General features: G+C 36.4%; 1 protein-coding gene across 1 annotated transcript in view; it reads right to left on the bottom strand.

The window, feature by feature from the left end:
• Positions 1-24,769, bottom strand: part of KYNU (kynureninase) — a gene marked incomplete at both ends in the record, with an annotated part of 67,259 nt that overhangs the window by 15,396 nt on the left and 27,094 nt on the right. The window contains 4 exons of the mRNA XM_080928090.1: positions 10,878-11,024; positions 12,834-12,908; positions 14,359-14,430; positions 15,506-15,567. Coding sequence (XP_080784216.1) covers positions 10,878-11,024; positions 12,834-12,908; positions 14,359-14,430; positions 15,506-15,567 — 356 coding nt within the window. The remainder of the gene's footprint in view (positions 1-10,877; positions 11,025-12,833; positions 12,909-14,358; positions 14,431-15,505; positions 15,568-24,769) is intronic.

Genomic DNA, 24,769 nt, shown 5'->3' with positions numbered 1-24,769 from the left:
GAGATATTTGCAAATAGTAGTTTTATTTGCCATATCATGGCTTGTAGTTGTTGATATGTAACTAAAATTCTAAGACCCACTATGTTTACTAATAGAGAAACTGTAGAGCAGGCTTCTGCCTGTTGATCAGGTAGGGATCGAACTAGGAAATAATAACAAAGAACATTTAACTAAAAAGATTCTGTCACAGGTGCAAAAAAAAAAAACTTTTAATTTTTTTCTTTACTTAATAATGACATCTCTATCTGCAGACATCTCCAGCTTGATGGGAAATCTAGAAACTTTCTCCCAGAAGATAAGTTTTGGGTGATGTCTATACCAATCTTAGTAATGAAATCCCCAACCCACTTTTATTTTTTCTGTTTTTAATTATATACTAAATATGATGATATTGTATTAAAATCTATACAATAATCTTTAAAGAGACCTCTTCTACGTTTCTTTCATCACAGCCGATGATGTTTTAAGCTGCCTCTGGTGGAATGCTTTCATTTCCAAGACTCCTGCTGAGGCAGGAAGGTGACCAATTTTAGGTCATATGACTTCTAACTAAGGCCCTGTCTTAAATACCAAAGCATGTTCTGGGGAGATGGTTAGTGGTTCAGAGTACTTGTTGCTCTTGCAGAGAACAGTGTTTGGTTACATCCACCCATATACTAGCCCCATAAACTCCTGAAAGAACAGCTCCAGAAGATCCAAAGTTTGCCTCTGACCTGTATAGATACTAGACACATATCTGGTTTACATACCTATGTGTAGAAAAGATGCACTCACACATTAAACAAAAAAGCCTCAAATGAAACTAAAGGAATGAAGAAAAATTTATTATAGATAATTTATGGGTCTTTTCCTTTCTTTCTTTCTTCTTTTTTTTTTTCTTTCTTTCTTTCTTTCTTTCTTTTTTTTTTTTTTTTTTTTTTTTTTTGTCACCACCTTCCACCTTCTCTTATGTAGACTACTTATGTATGGGTGAATGAACATTATCCATCTCAACTAACTTTTAACATGACAGTCCTAAACTTGTATATTTTAATAACTCACCTGGAAAATAACTGGAAAGAGAAAACTACATGGGTGACTTTTGTATTTTTTTGGTGTGGTTTGTGTGTGTGTGTGTGTGTGTGTGTGTGTGTGTGTGTGTGTGTGTGTGTGTGTGTGTGCCAGATACAGAATTCCAGGTTTTCATTATTGCAATAGTTAATGAGTTAATATAGATGGGTACGAACATTTTATGTTGGAATTTAAAAAAAAAAATGTTATAACAAAAACAAATCAGTCTTTCCTGATTAGTAACGAGCAAGAAAAATATATTAGGGGAACAAGTCTAAGTCCTAGACAGCTAATTATATAATTTGCATCATCTAAAAAGTAAAAGGAAAAAACAAAACCATAAACAAAATCATCTGACTATAAAATCTCCTTCAGATGGTCCTGGAGTTAGCAGGTAATGAGGTTTAATATCAGAAAAAGTACTTCTCCCTCATGCCTATAATAAGGATGAATGCAACATCACAAATTTTGATTGACAACCAAGGGGCTTGCTTTTCCCAGGTCTATAATCCTAAAAAAAAAAAAAAAAATCTGGTGTCTAGAATATTCTTCCACTGGGAATTAATTACTTTTATCTTATATGTTCCAGTTAATCAAGTCTTCAATAATACAACCAACAAAGATTTCACAGAAACAGCTCTATAACTTTAAATTCCTGGGCACTGATCCTCACCAATTTATTTTGACTTAATAATTTCTAGATCTTAGATGGGCAGAATTATGAGTATAGATAATTTTCTTCATGTAGCACAACAATCTTCCATGCTAAAGGCCAGAGTTAATAGGATTGTCTGTTTAAATTTTTACTTTTATTTCAGTTTTCTCCTTATAAAAGAGAAGACTGATGTTCTTCTAGCAATGATTTTATGTTTAGCTGAAGCATTTTAATTATTTTAAGCATGCATAAACACAGCCACATGTATGTATATGTATATAAATACGCAGTTTCAATGTGCTTTTTCTCGAATTCCCATGATACATTCATGTCTAGAACATACTTCAGGAATTCAGTGTAAAAAACAATCTTCAGTGATTATTTTAAAACCATTTTTATAACAACAGGAAAGAAGATGAGAATGATTACTCAAGAGATCAAAAAATACTCTGAAGTGCCTCACAATGGTGGTCTTCATGTTTTGCGAAGATAATGATGTACTATTTCAGTGTGCCGACTTGTATTCCATTCCAGTCCATTTTCACCCTGGCAGGTTGGGAATATATTTCAAAAATTAAAATAGATCTGCCTCCTTAAATAGCCAAAGCCTTGTAATGGCCTCCGTAGGTCTCCACGGAGTTTGCATGGCTTGTAAGAGGCTGCCTCTGACTCTGCCTCTCCCATGCACTGTCTCATTCTTTCTTTCCTAAAGTTCTAAAATTAAATTATACTGAAACATTTCCTTCTTGCAAATCTATTAATACTTTACACTGCTGAGAATAGTCCTTACTCTATATCCAGCCCTGACAGAAAAGGTCATAGCTAGAACATATCTGCTGTTGTGAGAACCCGCTTCAACTCATCTCCTCAAAGGTCACCCCAGCCCACCGTGCTGTATTAAGTGTTTCTTGTTTGAATTTTATTATTGTAATACCTCATTAAAATATTTACTGATAGACAGAATATATATACCTATGACAGTTTAGTACAGAGATTACAATGGTGAAATTCTAAGATCCTCTCAAGTGAATTATAGCTTAAACTTTCTAGTAAAGGTGGCTAATAATAATTAGTAATGAAATCATAATCTTGAATGTTTGTATAACAGGATAATTCTTTCATATATGCATTCTTTTCGTCATCAGTCAAGTGGGCACATATCTCGCCTGCGGCAGGAGGATCATTAGCATCATCAGACGGGGCTACAAAAACCAGTTCACATACATCTTTCCAATTTGTTATTAATATGTATATACGTGTAACATAATATTAAAATGTGTGTTTGATTATTTAGAAATAACCAGGTCATTTAATGAACATCACAACTCCTCAAGGCAATGCATTATGATAAAATTAAAGAAAATGCAGCTTAAAATGGCACTGCATTGATGGCAATGCAGTATTATAAAAGTGCATCTTATATTCCAAGAGTCAGGAGCTTCTGTCGTACCTCAGAGCCAGAGTAGATGATAAACTTTGAGGTCACTTAAGAGTTAAGACTGCTATCCTACTGTAAATTTTCTCTATCTGTTTAACCAACCTTTAAGAAAAACTTAAATAACAATCCTCATTTGCCTTGGATTTACATTTACAACCTTAACTAATAAACTAGGTGTAATAACAAGTTATGTGCTCTTCCATGCTCCGTACTCAAGATTAATGCGTATATGCTTATATGTGCGTTATGATAACCATTTGCTGAAATTAGAAAATGAAGGATAAAAGCATCATTATACAATTAATATTCACAAAAATTAATGTTGTAAGCTAAGCAGTGTACACATATTGTTTTAAAAACAATATTTGCAATGCTGTGCATTATCTGGGCTGGTTGGGATGAGCTGGAATAGGTGACTTTATCCTTTGTAAAATTCTGCTAAAGATTTCTTCAAAGTATCGCATTTCGTCCTTTTGACAGCAATGCATTATTGGAGATAGTTTATTATTAATGCGTTCACACTGATGTAAGTCTTGATGCTCCACATAAGTGTTATTGGTACAATACTGTAACTGTTCCTAGGAGTTAATGCCAACCATTGTACCCCAGGTTGGTTTGGTAGAATGCCCAACCAGTCATTTATTGGTGTCCTCACAGAAGGTAAAACTTTTCAAAGAAAAATTTGATTTAATGCTGAAGGTAATAGTTCTGGTGACCATTCACATGTGGATGTTGCTTTGGTATAACTGAATTTTTACAAATTGATTTTATGATGTTTCTCTATTTTTCCTTATCATTCAGAATTCAGAATTACGTGTGTGGGGGGTGTATGTGTTACACATGTCTATGTGCATATACAGTAGTCAGAGGGACATGTCATGTGTCCTTTTCTATTTCCTCCACCTTATTTCTAGGAGATAGTGTTGCTCACTGAACCTGTACATGTCATTTTTTTCATATTAAGATGGCTGAAGAGCAAGCCCCAGAAATCCATCTGTCTCTTTCTCCTTATAGTAACTAGGTGGTAGTAGTATCTGTGGCTGTGCCTAGCTTTTTAACACTGGTGCTGGGTATTTGAACTCCGATCCTCAGCTTACTCAGTAAGTGTTGTTATGCAGTGAGCCATCACTACCGACTCCCCTTTCTCTTCTTTTTCCCCGATGTATCTTTCTTGCCCACCCCCATCCACGAGACTTTGTGTTGGTTTGAAGAAATGGGGCCTTATGATGTTGCCTAGGATGGTCCTAAGTTGCTGGCCTCAAATGATTCTTCTATTTCAGCCTCTCAAATGGTAAGTATCACCAGTAGTGATTTTCATGGCTGAGAATTAATTTAAATTTATTAACCCTGATTGGACAATAATTGATATTAAAAGTTAATATTTGAAAGAGCTTATGGTTGGGCCTGACACATAATTCACATGCTAAAATAAAAGAAACTGTTACATAAAAAATAGGTGGTTTGTAGAAATTTTTAAATCCACTACCATCTGCATTTACAACTCAAATATGTGAACATCCACATATGTGTGCTACTGCAAAGTGTAAAAGAGATGAGAGACTAAAGCAAGTCATTTAGTTGTCTACCTGTTAGATAGGGAATGATTTGGTACTATTTTCCAGGAGCCCTGTGTAAGACATTTGATGGGGGACAGAAAGCACCAGAAGTTCACACTGAAACTTTTGAGAAATAAGGAACATTCATCTGTAGTTTAACTCTTTAACCTTCAGTCTTACTTTTCCCCTATTTTTTTATTGAAAGATCATTTACTTAATGTATATGAGCACTATCACAATCTTCAGACACACCAGAGGAGGGCATCAGATTGCGTTACAGATGGTTGTGAGCCACCATGTGGTTGCTGGGAGTCGAACTCAGGACCTCTGGAAGAGCAGTCAGTGCTCTTAATCACTTAACCATCTCTCCAGACCACTCTTCCACTCATAACAAGCTGCCCATATTATTCTGCTTTCATGTGCATGAAAAAGACCTCGCACTGCACATAGAAGGAACACATGAGACAGATAAACGGGACATATCCTCCATTCTTTCTTCTTGTTGCCTTGAATAGCAGTATGTCTAGGGCAACCATGTTATAGTTATGATATAGAAAGTCAGAGAACTGCAGGTCTGTCACTCAGAAGTACTCCATACAGCTCAGCAGTCTCGGGTCACTACTGTTCTTTGGTTAGTAAAGTAAAGTGATGTTTCTGAGGGTTATTTTTCAGTGGTTTTCTGTTCATTACACTTGAAAACCTTAATAGCTGGTTGAGGAAATGCAGACAGATAGAGAGTAGAATGTGAAAGTGTTTGGTTAAAATTTTAATAAGGCCATGTGGCACCATGTGACTGAATTTTAGCACTCAGGAGGAAAAGATTCAAGTCCCTGAGATTCTTTTCTAGCATCAGGATGAAAGAAAAAAAAAAGTAAGGAAGGGGTCTAGAGCTGAGCCCTAAGTCTGGAAGGATGATGTATCACATGATCTTGAGAGGCATGCTTGGTGTCAACACGTTGTGGGCTGATTAGCAATAATTATTGACTTTTCATGGTGTTGCAAGCCAGGACTTTCAGTGATCAGCAATGGCCGAGTTGAGGGGCAGCACTAAAATCACTGGATTTGGTGGAGGTTAAGGCTATGCATCTTATATTGTTACTAATAGAAAATAAGTGTCCACAGAAACAAGTAGCGGAGTATGAAAATCAAAGAAACATGGAAATCGGAGTTCTAAGAAAACGGGTTGTGGGGCAGTGGGCACTGAAAAGTATTCAGGTTCATGTTTGAGCTAAGCCTCGAAACCCTGTTGACCCTCAAGGGATGGTAGGCATTTTGCCTGTTCTTGGACACCAGGCCCCTCCATATAGCTACAGCCCCCACATCCCCCCGTAGAGAGGTTTGTGGCCATCAGTCATCAAGCACCTTAAGCCCTCCCACATGTAGATAATGTATCCCCCAAGCTCTCAGACCAAACCAATAGGAAGTACCTACTGTCAGACCCTGAGCCACCCCAAAACTGTGTATAAGGATCCTATCCACAAGGAATAAAGGTGTGAGAATTACTCTGTTTGAGAGTTTCTGTCATAAGAGCTGTAACACTGCCACTTGGGAAGAGATCTGCGCCAGAAGCTCCCGTGCACCCCTCACTGGCTAGTCAGCCTTCCACTGCATTGGGAGCTTGAGGTGGAAGCAGGTACAGAAATGGGAGGTGGAGTTGGACGAGGCAGTTCCCCATCCCTGCTCCAGTTCTCACTGCTTGGACTGAACCCTTGCACCTGGCTGGGCCAGAGATCTCTGGGGAAAGTCTCCAGTACATAGGCCCACAATGAGTTTGTTCACTAATATAAAACAATTGTCTAGCTTTAAGAATAGATGAAACTCTATCTGTAAACTGATGCTTTCTGAATGTTCATGTCCTTACCTGTGATTTCTTAGCTTCTTGCCTCCCAAGTTTTTTTGTTGTTGTTGTTTTGCCCTTACAAAGCACTTCTGCATCTTATACTCACCAAACAAATGAAAATTTGTTATTATCAGTTGTTCTGATCTGAATGTGAGTTCCTCTTTGATACCTACTGAAAACTTAAGATTCTTCTCTCCTTAAAAATTAATTATACACCCCCTACCACCTAATAGAAATTAGTCGATAATAATAGAAAATGGGAGGAAACCTTTATAAAAAAGAATTTCCCAAAAGATAATACCCAAGGAATATAGCATGTGTTTAAAAGCAAGTATCTGGAAGATTCAGAATTCATGAGTAATCAGGTCACTGAATAGCTGATACCAAATTTGGCAACAGCACTTGTTTTTGGGTGCACAGAGAAACAGATGCTCTCAAACATACTGCTTGGAGTGCACACCAAATTTACATAAGTCCATAGAAAAGTGGATACTGCTGATTATGACTGAGTTCACACACAACTTATGATCCAGGGAGCCTAAGAAACAGATGTACTAGAAAAGTAATGGAGGCTCACCCTAAGTAATTTGTATTAACAGCCTAAGTAACATGCATAGTAACAGGCTTCAAATTTAAAGAAAAGGGGGGGGGGTGGGTATCTACTCTCCTTCAAATATAAAGATTGTGCTGTGTTTCCGGTTAATATTGTATGGGAATGGAAATATAATCAAGCAAGACCTGCTGAATACAGCACAGACAAATGAGTCTTAGAATCTGATAATAAGCCAAATACCAAATGTCTATCTATATGCAAGCTTTGTACTTCCATAGAGTGGCAAAGAGGTCAAAGTGACTTACATTGGTAAGTTAGGAGAATCTTAGAACTGAAGTTCTAACTTCTAAATATTGGTATATTTTGCAAATTTACAAGTTATTAAATAATACTAATTAAGGCCGAATTAAGAATGGGGGCACTGGGTAAGCAATTAAAGCACAAAAGTTCCTCCCTTAAGAATTGGGATTAGTGTGCATATGTGTACGCATGCGCACACATTGACACACATCTAAATATACAAACATAGCATGCTCAGTTTTTATGTATATGATTTTAGGTTTGACCCTTTGGTAAGATGAAGTAGAGAACTCATCCCTGAGGGAGAATATTTCTCCTGCTCTCAGCACTTTTTGGTTGTCTGTAGCCCTTTGTCTATAGTTAGATCCCCTTGAGATTCTCTCCCTCCGAGTTTGCACATCGATTGGAAAGCATGGAGGAAGGGAACACGTGGTGCCCAGCCCCAAGTGATACAAGACAACTCTAACACCCAAGGTGCAGGGCGCTCTGTATGAAAGGGCAAATGACGGTAAGAGCCAGAGCTCTCGGAAATCTGCTGTGAGAAACTGACCAGGAAGATACACCCATAATACCTCAGCAATGGGGGTGCCTAACAAGGCCTGGAGAACTAAACACTCAGGATGAAACTAACTACTAGGTACTGCATAACTCTTTAAGCCATCTCCTTATGGTTTGTGCTGTTGCTGGCATACAAGCAGTTTTCAACTGCCTTTCAAGCTCTGTATCTGCTTTCCTACCACATGACCTTGAAACTTTTTCGTCAGTGTTTTGCAACTGAACTTCGTAATCCAGTCACTGACTCTCCTTGCTCCATTCCCTGTCATGTTCAGCTGCTGCTGTACTTAACTTCTGGAAACCTCCCTCTCTTTCGCTTCACATACTCAGTCCTAACAGTGATTGTTTAAGTCAACCCTCCCTTAGAATTGCCAATTTCTTTCTTGATTGACACCTTTAATTTTCTCCTTGTTTCTTCCTTCAGCTTTGAATTTTCACTGGCCACCCAGGAGAGTTCCATAAGTCTAATTTTAAATTAGCCTAATTTTTCAACTTCAGTTGAGAAGGAGAGCAATTGTACAGCAAGAGTGTAAACATTTGTTCAAGTAAAACTGATGATGGGTAAGTCTAAGTCAACCACATCTCCAGTTCACTCCCGTGACATCCATCCATTTACATTGGAAATGCTCATGAATGTGGCAGGAGAATTCGACTCTACAGACATGTTAAACGAATGACAGCCTGAGGCACACTCAGAGACTGGCTTCAGCTACTTAATCCCTTACCAAGAATTAAACATAGGACTCAGTGAACACATTTATTTTTCTAAGATTTTTACATTCTATTTATATTTTGAATATCTAAGTATTTTCCCTGTGTCTATGTGTCTTAGCTTGGGTTTTACTGCTGTGAACAGACACCACAACCAGGCTAATCCTTATGAGGACAACATTTAGTTGGGGCTGGCTTGCAGGTTTAGAGTTTCAGTCCATTATCACTGATGTGAGAACATGGCAGCATCCAGGCAGGCATGGTGCAGGAGGAGCTGAGAGTTCTACATCTTCATTTGAAGGCTGCTAACAGAGTACTAATTTCAGGCAGCTAGAGGGCAGTCTTAAGCCCACACCCACATCAACACACCTATGTCAACAAGGCCACACCTCCTAATAATGCCACTCCCTGAGCCAAGCATATACAAATTATAACAGTATGTATATGTATTTTATGTATGCCTGGTGCCTCAAAGGCCAAAAGAAGACGTTGGATCCTTGGAATTGGAGTCACAGATGATTGTGAGCTCCCAGCTTGGAAACCAAGCAATAGCATGAAGTGCTCCTAAACATGGGTCCACCTCTCCATCTCCCTTATTTAAACTTGCAGTGGGAAATGAAGTCTGTATCTGAGACATTTCCCATAACTTTCTATTCACTGAGAAGTGGGGAGAGATGGCTGCTTCACAGGAGAATGAGTGGCAGCCAGGACATACATCACATTCTTCACCCCGAGTGCATGAAGGAGATGCTCTTATGATGAACTAGCACTGCTGAGAGAGAAGCTCAGAGAAGTCAAATAACATGCAAAGGACCATATACACAGCAATGATGGAGCCAGTGTGAGAATCTCATGCTTTATGATTGCCAGGCTACTGGTCCTTTTTCTCTACCTTCTGACTCATTTCTATGAAGGTTAATGAGACATGCTTGCCTACTCAGGGAACATGGTTGCTGATTACTTGCAGAACATTTTAAAACACAAGTTTTATTAGCCACCCTTTATGTTGGTGCTTAAGATTTAATATCTAAATTAAGAAGACATTATCTTTATATCTTTTGTAATGCACTGCTTTCATAGTTATCCATCAAATCAGCTGGAAGTCCTCACTGGAAATTCCTAGAGACCACTGAAGACTGTGCAAAATTCCTTTTCATTAGTTCCATTCATTAGCTTCAATAACTGCATATATTAGCTAGATCTCACATATATCGTAATCCTATAACTTATTAATGTTCAGAGTAAAACTCGATTGTCACCTTTTTTAATATAAGCCTTGATTGAATAATCAAACAGAACTGCTACTTAGGATTTTAGATATAACTTATGGCTATTGAACTTTTTTCCCAATTGATTTCTTTTTTATAAGCCAAATTTTTTTAAAAAATTTCTATCAGTCATTTATATACTGATATGAAGAGATATGATATCTTAAATCATTTATATAGAGAGAGATATAATATACAGGTAAAGTAACTTAATGTTGAATTAATAATATGCATGGGGATAAACACTATTGTTATAGGCAGGGTTATAAAGCTAGAAGGTTGTTAGGAATTAAATGCATCCTTAACGTCAGTTAGGTAAAAGTCATCCCACTGGTAATGCTACATAAGTTACTAATAGAGTTTATATTTCCTGTCTAGAAACATCTAGCTTTAAGTGAGAGCTGGTTTACATGTAGAATGAATTACAATATAAGATGTACTGAAGTAGGTTAGAAGTCCTTGCATGTCTTGAAGATCCTTAGTATTTTATCTTCTTTCTGCTCTCTGAGAACCACATCACATGTACAAAACTTGCTTATTCTGGACTGTAGAAATCCACATGAAGATGACATTTTTAGGAATGCGGTTGCATCATTGATGTTATGTAAACATGGGATGAACTATAACAATCATAACAACAGTGACAATCTCTTAAAACTTGAAGACTTGGCCATGTGGTGGCACACACCTTTAAACTCAGCAATTGGAAGGCAGAAGTCGGCAGATGTTTAAGGGAAGAGACCAGCCTGGTCTGGAGAAAAAGCTCCAGGATAGCCAGGGATAGTATACAGATAAGCCCTTTCTTGAAAAACAAACAAACAAGTAAATAGGTTTTGTTATTTTTAAAGAAAGATCCTATGATCATTTAAAGCACACATAAAATGATGCAGGTGGACCACGCTTGGACAGAGTGCTTTCTGGGAATGCACCAAGGAGAGAACAGTGGTCTACCTTTGCATGTCCGGCTTTTGTAATGGCAGGAATGTTGAACAGCTGTCCAGTGTAAAAGTGCACCCCACTGAACAGGATCACTGCAATTGAGTCTCCTTCCTTTTCAATGACTTCCAGTATGTCTTCCATCCTTAAGGTCTCTTCCCCCTAAATCAAATTCAGTACAAGTTACACAGTACAACAGTAATAAGCACTTTACTATACTTCCACAAACACCTTTCCTATATAATGCAATGAGAGGTAATCATGTTCCCCATACTGGAAAATATGGCTGAAGATCAGCACTGGAAAACATTTGGTTATTAAGAAATAAGAAGGAAAACAACAAAGAAATTTCATTTAAGAGCTAGTTCGCACAATTCTACTTGCTTCTTTCTAATTCAGTATTCAATTAATCCTTACTATTTAGAAACTTTTCAACGATTTTCCTATTATCTTTAGCCAAGCAAAAAGAACAAGAAATGACATCACCCAGCAGAGCTGGAAATGCATATTGCACCTATCAAGCTAGTGGTGCTCTTTTCAATGAGAACTCACTTAGGTGCCTTTCAACTGGGTTTTGCCAAGGTGATATTTCAATTAGTTTAAATTTTAATCTTTTCCAAGCTGATGTAAAGGTAGAGAAAAACATGAAGAAAAATGGTCAAAATAAAGTATTAAAACAAAGTCCGACCTCCCTACCAGAACTAGCAATTGAAAATGGTCAATGAAGTGAAAATTGGTCTTGGAAAACTAACCAGTTGTAAGAGATCTATCAACTGGGGCACACCTGCTTATGGGAGCACAGGTGCAATGTTCTTACAACTGTCTACAATCTTCTCTCCTCTCCTAGTAAATAGGACATAGGTTTTGGACCAGTACATGCTTAATTGCCTTAATATAATTTAGAAACCTCTTTAAAACAATCTTATTTAAGTTTTCAAATTCTGTTCTATTGATCAAGATTTTATGTTAGAGGACGTGTGTGTGTATGTGTGTGTGTGTGTGTGTGTGTGTGTGTGTGTGTGTGTGTGTGTGTGAAGCTTCTATTAGAAAAGTCTTGGGACTTATTTACCAAATAGGAAACATTGATATTGAAATATGTTTCATTAGAAATACACTTTTTATACATATAAGGGAAATAACAGTAATTATAAGAAAAATTTTATGTCGGGTCTTGCAATTTAAACCTCATTTAAAATTCTAATGTAGTTTGACAGCTACAACTTAAAAATCAGACTAAAGATAGTATCACAGAAACTAACCATAATTCATTTATCTAAAGAACCATCAATCCGTGAAGATATAAGTTTTCAGGAAGATAAAGCTCTCCTCATGTCGACCTGAAGCTGTTTAGTGATGAGAAAGGCTGTGTAGAATGGACCCAGAGGATAGATTGCTGGACATCTGTAACACTGAACCTTGGGAACTAGTCATTTATATAGCACATGTGAAAACAGTACCTCTTATAGATGTAGAATCTTTTATCATATATTCTGCATGTTGCTTACTAAATGCACTGAATCCCAGATTCTCCAACTTATTGACTTTAGAAAACCTGCTGTATTTTAAGAGCAAGAAATTATTTGATACTTTGCAAAAGAACATGAAAAAGACAATGTCTATACAATTTCACCATGTCCTTAATTTGATTTTAATGGGAGCCATCAGCTCCTACACTGGAAATGTAAAGTGGTACACTCCATTTGCGCTTGTTTTCCACCTGGTTGACCACTCTGGACTCCATTGCTGTAAAAAGAAAAGTTCCTCACCATGCGCTTGTTAAGTGCTTGAAGGTTAAAATAAATGTACTTCCCATTCCTTCTTCACGTAAATCAAAGGATCTAACAGTAACAAATGCATGACTCTCCTATGCTTCCTTGAAAGTCACATCGGAGCCATGACGATAAGAAACTCTTGGGGTAATGAAATGGACAGAAAATAGAAACAGTGAGCATTGCTTTCTTTCTGAGATACCTCTCTTGGCTTTAGCATCCGCATACTTTTCTCCACATCAAGTCCACGAAGTTGAATCTGTGACTCAATAGCATACTGCAAAAGAAAGAAAATCTATTCACTAAATGAATCCCAAAGCAGGACAGTGCATTAAAGAATTTCCTCTGGAAACAAATACAAAATAACAGTGAAACCATGGGACTGTATTAAACCACATCAGAGGTAAGATGAACCTTCGAGAGGTCCTTCTCAATGTGACTGACCAGGAACCAGGCTACTTGTTGAAGAGGCACATATTAAAGGTGACCAGAAGTGGACAAGAGCTTTTAGAACTAAGGTCAGTTTAACAACAAAATTCACCGAAGTTAGGCACAACTGGGCCTTGTAAAGTAAACAAAGAGAGGTGTGTGAGATGCTAAGTTTAAAACCAGCTCACGAAAGGAAAAGTTAGGCAGCAAAGACAGGCAATGTTGAAAACTCTGTGCAGAAGATTAGGTATACATTCAATCAAATAACTAGAAGGAGCTAAAATTTTCTTCAAGATAGTAAGAGTTTAATCTTATTTTTAGCAAAATAAACATTAGTTGGCTTAAGAGAATTACATGCTTTAAAATTACAAGTTGTAGTATAGAATAACCAAAAAGGAAAGGGTCAAGTTTTTTTAAAACTTAAAAAAAAGTGTTATCTGTTTATGGATCTGGGGGAATTATTATTATTATTATTTGAGTGAACCACAAGAAATCTTTTACTCTTTACTGTGTGTAGGGGTTTATATATGGGCATATTTTCTTGTGTGTGTGTTCAAATGCTTATACAGAAACCATTGGTCAATGTCAATGTACTTTTCCTGATCATTCTATGCATAATTTTTGAGTCAAAATCTCCCCTTGAAACTGGACCTTACTGTCAAGATAGACAGACTGTCCTATAACTTACTGGACAAGCATCCCCCTGTCTTTCTTGTCTCCTATGCTGGGAAAAGTATCTTTCTTTGTGAGTGGTAAGTATTACAATATAGGACTGTATGCCTATGAATCAAGCTACTTAGTGACTGGATCTTCTCTCTGCATGTCCATTTTATAATATTTAATGTTTTTCCATAAAAAGAAATCAATAAGCATTTCTAGCATACTATGACAAAGAGCTACAGATACAAGTTCATATGACAATTTAATGTTGCTAAAGGGTTAAGAAGTGGAGATTGTATTGATTTGATTTCAAAAAAAAAAAAAAAAAAACAGCAACAGGAATTAATAAAACATTTATAGCCACTCTTGATTTAAGTAACAATTTGCTCAATATCTTTAAAAAGACTAATAAATCAATGTCCCCATTCAGCCCTTTTCTCATGAACACATGTTTTACTTGAACAAAAGAAATAAATCTACTATCTAGAAAAGAAACACTTCAATCAAAAGCACTCGACAGATCTTTTTTAGTCAGTTTGCTTGGCAATGTCTAGCGAATAAACATTCAAGTCAGGGAAAGGATATATCCCTCTAGGAAGAGTAGAAAGAACATAAATATAATTTGAAGAAATCCTTACATGATCAGAAGGGAAGGCTTTGGCTTCTAGAAGAATTTTGTGCCGCTTTGGTGTAGGCTTAAAGAATGATAGCTACAAGGAAACAGAGTTGTTGAGAAGTATTAGTGCACAATTCACACACTTGCTTCTGTATGGCAGTCTTTCAGGTTACAAACTCCAGTGTTTGAAGACATTCATTAATTAACCATCTTAGATATGGGACAGGGCTACCATTTCAATTAGCCTAGTTTCCAATGAATTATGAAGAGGGCAGAGATATTGGCTCATTACGTTTATCAATGGAAAACAAACTCAGAGGAAACTGTGGAGCAGATAAAACCAAATTCCAAAGCTTTATCTAAATGGTAATTGGAAATGTATGGTCTTAAGCATGTAAAGTTAATTTATCTAGAGTGGGACTGAAGTAGCTTGTTCTCTCCATGTTTTGTTTACACATCTTACATTGCCAATTTGGACCCTCATTGCCTGTTCCTCATCTGGTTGTTTGCTTTATGGCATTTTGGTTCAGGTCCAGATAAATGCTCATTGGCCCTGCCATGAACCCCTATCCACTTTAGAGGCACCAGCTAGAAGTAGGCTACTTATGCACTGGTCATTTGATTTCTCTGTGTAGTCCCTGGACAATAAGCTTGGCTCTGATTCTAATACAGATGACAACACCTGTCAACAGGGTGCTCATTACTGGCCATGGTGATAAATTAATTTTCACATATTCCTTTATTGAGTTCTGTACACCTATAACAAAGATACTGTTGTCCTCATTTTTACAAAGGGAAAAACTAATTCTCAGAGACACTAAATAACTTAGTTGGGAGTTGAAACTAAGGATACATGAACTTTTAGGCCTGATTAAAAAACATACTCTTGAGTGTTTTCATCAGACTATTACATTTACTTCGTCTTTTTTCCCCCACGTATGAGTAAAGCTCAAAGGTATTTAACCTGTGCTATTTTTCCATGGAAGAGACAACTCTTCATGTTTAAAAAGGAGCCAGGAGATCATGGTATAGCATTTCTAGGTGAAAATCAATAATCTCACATGTGTTCTTTGAATAAGTAACCCAACAGAGCCTTATAAATTTGAGGAAGAAACATACAGATTATGCTAATGAGAGAACTCAAAACACAGATGGGAAAGTAACCTTACCAGCAGGAGATGTAAATTAACAGTCAAAGCATTCATTAGAGCTATTTCTTTCTCATGGGCTCCTGTAAAATAATAACCAAAAAATATGTCATACTTGAGGTTTTTCTTGGAGGTTGGAATGTAGTTGGAACATGAGGATGGAGCTCAGCTCTACTCAATCATATCAATGGTTTTAGAGATAAGGGCATATTGATGTCATTATGAAGAAAGGAGGTGTCCCTACCTGACTGATTTACCAAATTATACCTGGACTTACATACATGTAGGCAAAGATAAAGAATTTTATTCTACTTTTTATGTTATGAATAACAAAACTAAAATAATATTCATTTGCATGACCTGCAAACTGAGAATAATTTATCCTATTATCAGTTTGCAAAATTCTCAAAGAGTACTTTTTATGTGTATGTATTTTTTAAATGAAATTAGGATTGATCATATCTTTAAAGTTTGTTGTTTCCAAAGTCAAGTTAAAGTTTATCTGTAGTAACAGAAGTTGGCTCTGTCAAACATATTTCACTGTTATCAGTGAGACTGGTCATAGTTGTCAGGACAAAAGAGCTGAGCGACAAAATACCAGAGCTTAAATAGCTTTATGATTTATTCATATGCAGGAAGAAAAAAACAATACAAATGTGTACCATCTGATAAAAACACATGCAGAATTCACCATTGGACCTGATGGCTAAGGTTTGAGAACAGAAGCTAGGTGGGGAGGTAGAGCCTACCCTTGTGACTTGAGAACTTATAGAAGCTCTCACAACTTTTGTGGCTCAACTTTCCAGATGTTTCTTTAAAAAACAAACAAACAAACCTAGAAGTATTTCCCACCCCCACACTGAGAAAAATCTCTATTATAAATCTGTTAAAGAAATACATAACGTTAAGGAAATATAGTGGTCTTACATTGTTTACTCAAAAGCCTACCTGTGAGTTTTTTTTAGAAACATAGAAGTCAATAAAATATAAGTTTGATAAATTTCAGGGTAAGTTTGTTTGGAGTGAGGTCATCGGAAATGAGTGATTTATTGATGAATTCATATATTAACATAGCCATACAAGGAGAAGCCTGTTTTTTCTTTTGGTCAAAAGCTACTTGTTTTGCTAAAGAGATGTCATTATTTGTGCACAATTTGTGAAGAAGTGGTGGGTGTTAAAAGACATTCATGGTCTCTTTAAAGAGGAGCAGGTCTGAAATCAAGGGGCCAGGAAAACAATTTCCTTCTACATCTCTAGACATAGTAAATGAACACAATAGGCTTACATACATCACATGCAATGAATGACATATGCCTTTTCCTACACAAAAGTACCTTTGACTATGGTATTAAAATGAGTGTTATCAATATTATTCTAGCTTTTTCTTCCTTTTTTTAAATTTTATGAGTATACGGTTACTATCTTCAGATACACCGGAAGAGGGCATCGGATTCCATTATAGATAGTGGTGAGCCACCATGTGGTTGCTGGGAATTGAACTCAAGACCTCTGGAAGAACAGTTGGTGTTCTTAACCTCTGAACCATCTCTCCAGCCCCCTAGCTTTTTCTTTATACTGCAGTGTGAGTTTTTACTGATCCCTCTGAAATAAAACTCTGTCCTATATTGTTAGTGTTGATTATGTAATTGATTCATTGTGATGTACCAATATTTATTGTGAAACCACTTATTAAGATATTTTGATGCAGAAAATAAAAGGAGAAACAGAGAGAATGAAAATGGTATGATAAGAAAGTAGAATTAATGAAGGGCAACATTTAAAAACAAAATATGGCTTTTGCTTGGACATTACATACTTATTAAAAGTACCACATTCTGGGAAGTTATGGTATGTCACATGATATCCAATTCATTTTAGAGGACCTTAAATGTTTCTGGCATGGGCAAGTTTTAATGCTACAGGCACGTGCTGCCCAGATACACTGGTCTGCGTTAATCTCAGGCCATTTCTCCCTCACTTTCGAGGCCATATTCATTCTTGAACCAATTCTTTGTCAGTAGTCTCTCACTAGTTTGAGTGATTATCTATCCTCACACCATTACCCCTACTTTGACTACTGCAAATGAAATTTACCAGAGCACTTCACTGAATGCCATAGTAATGTAGCCCAGTCCAAAGGTAGGGTCCATTTATTTAAGATGCATAGATAAATGCATACCCAGACATGTGCAGAAGGGATGCTAGTAGAATGTTTTAAAACACTAACAGAAATGTTTACTGTGAGTGTAACCAAAGGCACTTAAGAGCACATTAACATCAGAGCCATGCAAACTGAACTGATTTTTCATTTGTTTTCATAGGAAAGTATACCTAATTGACCTCATGGGTTCAAGTTGTACCTCCAGAAACAAAATTGTTCAACAATAGTTCAGTATTATGTAAGAGGTAAATTATTTAAGTTAAATGAAACTCTTTCAAGTAGCCTCTCCTTGTTCCCTTTCTTGTCCTAAGAGCCTTCTTTGAATTAATGAGGAAGCATCATGACCTAAAATTATTCAGAGCACAGCTTTTTTTGAAGTTTCCTGAAAGCTTAAGAACTTGGAAAGCTCTTGCCCTTCAGGGACCGCCTGTGAGTTCCTTTGATAAATGCTATAGCTGGAGTTGCTTCATCTGAGGTGGGTGTTTTCTGCTTGTTTACTCCTTGCATCTAAATACAGGCACTTCATTCTTGTATTGAAGCCTGGCAAGGTAACATTTATGGAACCATTGCCATGAGGCAATACTTTTTAATTTCATAAATGCTTAAATGGTCACACCTGGAAGTCCACAGGGAGCAGAACCAGACTCTGGTGAGGAAGTGCACCGACACCTTGAAATCTGCAACTTGTACTATTTCATACAACATTTTGAGCAAACAGAATCTGTTGTGGGTTTCCTTCATTATATCAGCATAGAAACTGATACTGAACTAGCACTGACCCAAAGTCTCATAAAAAAGAACTTTTGCTCAGAATTACATTCCAAAGCACTGTTTATAAGACAATCTCCATGAGTCAAGTGTGGGAGAGCCAGATTCCTAACGGATTTCCTGCTTTGTCTCTCTCATCCCAATATCATGTCGAAGTTTTGTGAGCTGAGAAGAGCAAGTCCCCAAGGTGTTTACCGTCTGGTAAGAGAGTCTTCTTGGACTGTCTTATCATCTTTTTTTCTACTTCATTAAGCAGATGCAAATGCTACTGTGCATTTGATGTCAGGACTGTAATTAGGCAAATACCCAAGGAATTTCTATAGTTGCAAATTTCTATGGCCCCTAGCGATGGTCAGTGCATGAAGAAGGTTCTGGTATAGTTGAAGCAGATCACCTGGGGATCATTGCCCATCTTATGGCCAACCACAAATACGTCCATATTCCATTTTTATAAGCTCAAACACATGCATCTAGCCCTTGGTGATTTTTATGTATTCAAGGGAAGTAGACTTAATAATAATCCTAATAATATTCTCAAGCACATCTATTTCTAGCATCTTGATAATATGACATTAATTATAAGGGGAAGTTACTCCATGTTCCATGTGTTTTGGAATTGTTGGCTCTGTATAAAATGTTTTATTAATAGTTTTTCTGAATAAATATGCATGTTCACTGTCTCTTTCCCTTCCTGTTGATTCTAGGGGTATCAGTGTGTATGCATAACTGTCAGTGCCCCATTGTAATTCTTTTAAAAGACTCTTGTGCTAAACTAAAGACTATGCTTTCAAGTAACTAGAAGATCCAACAATGACAACAATAAAATATGTCTGTCTTCTCAAGACATATGTAAATAGCTTAACTATTAACGAAAAGTAACTCTCTATACTTCACATTTACTTTATTATTTCATGACATTTAAGTCATATCATCTAGAGCCAATTTATGTTTCTTATGATACAGTGTAAGGAATAGTAATAAAAGCTGTAATAGAGCTGGAAGCATGGAACAGTGAGAGATTGTTTATATATTTATTCAAGGCCCTAGCTTCCATCTGAGGACACACACTCACACACACACACACACACACACACACACGGGGGGGGGGAGGAGAATATGATAATGAGCACCAGAAAAAATAATCTGAAGTTGTTCACAATTTTTGTTCCTTTAAATGTGTGCAATTTTTTTTTTCTTTTTAAGAACCTCTGTAACAAAGGTAAAAAGAAATGCTGTAACTTTTTTGACAAGAATGTGAACAAAACTGAAATAAAAAGTCATTGCTTTGGACAAAACTCCCACACTAAGTTTCCAATAAAGCAGGCCTGAAAACATATTTGTGTTTCAAATTATCTCAGTGAAACCAATTTCTTATCTATCCCTAGAAACCAGGATCTGAGAGATAGCCAGATTTCCAAATAGGTCATGTTTAATTGGCACAGTAATATATCCTCAGATAAATGTCACCTATCTCCTTTTTCTATCCTCTTTTTTATTTTTATTGTTGTTGTCTTGTTGTTTTTTTTTTAATTATTTTTACTTTCTGTTCTTTTCTGTGAATGAAATCAACTTTATGTAGTTAATTCATCAGAATACTTACTCTGCTCCTATAGTAGCAACTTATCTTCTTTGTCTAGTGCTAGTGACTGAATCCAGAGGCTTGACCTTGATAGATATGTACTCTTGTCATTGAGCTAAGTTCCCAAGACCCTGTTGCAGTTTCCTTTGAAGTCAAGCATTCTATCCTCAAGGGAAGCTTCTTCAAACTTAGGAAGTTCTGAAGTCAAGTTTGTTAAGATTCAGTGAGCCAACTCATGAGTCTCAGAAAGACCCTAAAACTTACAAGATTCATAAAGCCTTTCTTCTCCAAAAGCTAATAGGCAGTGAGAATTAATAAGAAGGGCATATTTTCCAACCTGTTGAGCTACCTGCAAATTGTGCAAATACCTCCAACATTTGAGCTCTAAGGTTTGTGAGTCATTGCCTCTGCTGTAGTGAGCTACACATAACAGTTTGTGTCCATCACACTACCATAAGTTATCCCAATAAACTCATTAGATCATCAAATTGTACTTTGATGGTATTATTACTTTTATCTTTTGTATATTCCCTTATTGAGTGCTAGTAGACATTTGCTAATGTCATACAACATCTACTTTAGAATAATGTTACCTAATTGTAAAGTAAAAATAAAACCAATCAAGACTTACAAAGTTACTTTTGTGCTTTCACACAAAATTTTAAAAAAGATAAACAAAACTTATTCTAATACTATAAGCATTAAATTGGTATTTTAAATTTTATATTGAGAAATAAATATTTTCTATTATATACAGTTTTAGAAGTAATTTAGGGTATAGTACTTCTTTAAATCATAAAAATTAATCTTTTAGAATATTGTTTTTAATTAACTTTTATAAAAATTATATTTATAGTTTGTAAACAAAATATTAGCAATATTTCACTGGGCAAACTATGAGTTACAACACAAACCCATGTATTTAAGATGACAATCTTGTTTTAATATATGATTTGAAACTTTGGAAAATTATTTATATGTTTTATTGAGTTTTATGTATACAAAATAAATTCTGAATATTTCAAGGATAATTATCTTATTATGCATTTTTACATTAGGACCCGAGACATTTCTAAATTAATTAATACAAAATTCCAATAAAAAGGTACAAAGAAAGGAAGAAATGCCCCCTATACTTGGCTCTTTACTCTGAGCTTTTTTTGGTACAGAGCTCCTAAAACTCATTGCTAATCCTAATGATAAGGAGATCTCCTGTCATCCCTTACATGGGGTGACTTAGTTGAACTCAGAAGAGAGACCATGTGACCAGATGGGTAGAACTTATCATCTGACCTACCTACTGTTTAGGCAGGTGCAAGACTTTGAGCCTTAGAGAACTCAGCTGCACAGGTTCTGAGTTGGAAAGCAGACCTGAGGGGCTAAGGAGATACATGGCAAAGGCCTATGGGACCTTTCGTGAGCCTGTGCTTCCTGACTGCTGTGTTGGGTTTTGTTCTTTAAAATGAGCTGGGTAGAGCATGGAAAGTGTGTCTATCTCTGGAAAGTGGGTGTCAGAATTTAATCAAATGATGGTTAACGTAGCTCAGTATCAGAACTGGTGTCCAGTGTTAGAAACCCATCAGAATGTGAATCACAAGACACTGAGTAGTATTTGCAAACTAGATAACATTTAACAAAGCAAAGGTCAATTAATGCAGCTTCTTCAAATTTAAAAATATTCAGGCATTTTTTTCTTTTCTAAACAAATTGACTACCTACAGTCCTTTTTTATTCTCCTCATTAATAGCTATGGAAGGTGACTGCCTTGAAATTTTTGCTACCTTTATGTGACATGCTCGTATTTATTGAGCAACAAGACACTTGTACATTTAATGAGTTGCAATAGCCCTATAAACTTTTAAATAGTCAAAGTAAAATTATGTAGAGTTTATTGGCTTTATAAGTAAATCTCACTAAATGATATCATATTACAGTTTCCTTGGCCTGTACATAAATATACTAACTCCCCTTTGAGGATAATAAATATTAAACACAGAATAACAGAGCTAGAATTCAGTTGTTATCTGAAAAAAAATTTAGTAAACACAGACACACACCCATGCACAAAAACACTCTGCAACTAAAGAAACATACACTTTCATGTTGCATTAATATAAATATGCATTCCCAGGTTTTCATTTATTATTTCTTAGTAATGTAAATAAATACAAATAGTATTCAAAAACTGAAACTTCGTGGCTGTTCTATAAAACAAACACACAGTCCAGTGCCACCTACAATGCATATCATCTCCTTTAGTTCCCTGTTTTATCATGTCCGGGTATTTCTGACAGCTGCGTCAAGGGTGCTGCTCATAGAGCAGGGGGATGCTGTGCTTCTAGCCTTCTTGAGTTCCGATGCACTTTGGTTCCCTGTTACTGCGTTCCAGACCCCAGGTAGCACACACATCCTCCAGCTTCTTATGAAGGCTCTTAAAGCAGATCCCACTCTCTGCGCCATTTTGTGTGCTGCCCTAGGTGCTGCACATTCCTCAACTCTTTCACAGTAGCTACTCTTTTGTTCTGTGGAGACGCATTTACTGATATTGCTCCTGTGATCTTTCTGAAGAGATAGCGTTTTCGATATGCACTAAATATTCAGATCCCATAATATGGCCTCATTAAGCCAATAGAAATCTGCACATAGGAACTCAATAAAATCACAAATTAATGTTACCTTTGCTTGCGTGGTTTTTGCTGTTGTTGTTGGCTGTTTCAGAGTTTTGTAATAGATAACATAGTAATGTAGTTTACAGTGTAAAAGATGATCATTAAGCGCTCAATATTGTTGACAGTATGATCCCAGGAAGTTGTTTGGTAAGGAGGGAATAGTGGATTTATAGCACAGAGAAGGTACACAGACTCCAGGTGAGTGCTAACTGCCACTAAAAGCATGCTTACATTTACATGTTTTGCATTAAGTGAGTCTTCCCAAGGCCATATGCTGAAATCCTCTTCCCCTGTGTTAATTAATGACTGCAGTCATAGGGGTGAGGTCTTAATCCCACTGGGTAAAAACGTAGAATTGGTTTTTGAAAGCCATGAAGAGAGCCTGGTATCATTTAGATCATGAGCTGTTGGCCTTCGAGAGAAAATACAGGTTTTTTAAAAGCTGCCCAGTCTTTGTCATGGCAGCCTGGGCTGACTGGCATGCATACTGTTTCTCTTCCTGGGCCAGGTTTCCCCTGCTTCCAACCCTTCAGTGTCCCCTGGCACTCTGATGTCAGAGGAGCCTGGAGGAGGCTCTTCACATTCAGGGGTAAGAAGAACTGGTCATTTAGATACTATGTATAGATTCTTTCACTAGATCTCTCTTTTATTTCTATCTTCATACATACTCCCTTATACAACTGACTTGGTAATTTTCACTCCTTTGAAAGATAATCACCAGAGTAACACAAGGGTTGCCATTTGTCTATTTTTCCATTATTAGGTTAAAATTTGTTTGACATCATATTTGTTTTCATTTATTTCTACAAAAGCAATTAGCAAGTGTCTTCCTCTACTTAACTCCTTCATTTATTTTGGCTTTCTATCTTATCCATTGAGAAGTTGCATGTTCTTTGTAATGCCTTAAATGATTTCTGAGAGTTCAGATAACATATATTTCCATGCATATGGCTTGTACTCAGACAACTATAAACTTAGCTTAGTTACTGTGGTAACACAAGTGACAGTGACCAGTTGTGGCGTTTCTTGTGTTTCAGTGGTTATGTGGATATTAATTTTTGTTTTGTAATCAGGAAATCTTTTTTGACTCTACTTATTCCTCAGAACAGTCTTGGGATTTTCCTCAAATTATTGGAACTTATTTTTGAACAAACAGTCCATTCCTTACATTTTAACAGTTTGCCACAGCATTTCTAAGTATTGCTTCTCCATTCTAATGCTCCTTGCAGTCCATGTAGATGAAATCATTTAGTGGTTTGCCCAGAACCAAATGAGACAAATATAAAGAGCTTTATACTTTCTGACAAGGGGGTGAGATTTTTTTTTAAAAAAACATTTGGAAACCAGGAATTTCCTACTAAAATACTTCAAATATTTTCATACAACGTACAAAAATTGAAAATAATATAATGTACTTTAAATTTCACATAAAATTTCAGTCACTGTTGAATGCTCAGGCCAATGAGATAATTTATTATCTAAAAGATCATTAATCTACTAATAGGATACAAATTTTAATTTAGGAACATAAGTATGCCACAAACTAACACCAGTCTTATTACAGTTAAAGAAATGAATGTTTGTGCCATACTGCTATTACAAAGTATCTAAGATGCATTCCCAGCACCTATATTGGATGGCTTGCAACTGCCTAGATCTCCAATTTTAAGGGATTCAAAGGCCTTTTCTGGCCTCGGTAGGCATCTTTACTTATTTACACATATACACACACACATACACACACACACACACACACACACACACACACATAAAACAATAAAACATTGTTCATTTATTATTTTTTTTATTTTGTCAAGTTTAGGATGGGGTCTCACTACATAGCCTTTTTGGCCCATAAACTCAGCATTCTTATGCCTCACCCTTGGTCCCTTTGCCTGGCTCACTCTTAATTTAAATAAAACAACAACTTAAATTGAAACTCAGTACCTTATGCTAAACATATTAATGAAAATTAATGCTTATCATGTAATAGTATTACAGTATTCATTTATATTTTTTAAAAAGTTGATTAAAATGAATAAAATGTGCTTTTCCTCATAGAAGGTGATGAGTGGGGATTTGCAAGTATATAAGAAATTGAACGCGCC

The sequence above is a fragment of the Micromys minutus genome (genome assembly GCF_963924665.1).
Source record: "Micromys minutus genome assembly, chromosome: 13".
NCBI lineage: Eukaryota > Metazoa > Chordata > Mammalia > Rodentia > Muridae > Micromys > Micromys minutus.
The sequence above is the reverse complement of the archived record's forward strand: the minus strand, read 5'-3'. Positions and strand labels throughout refer to the sequence as shown.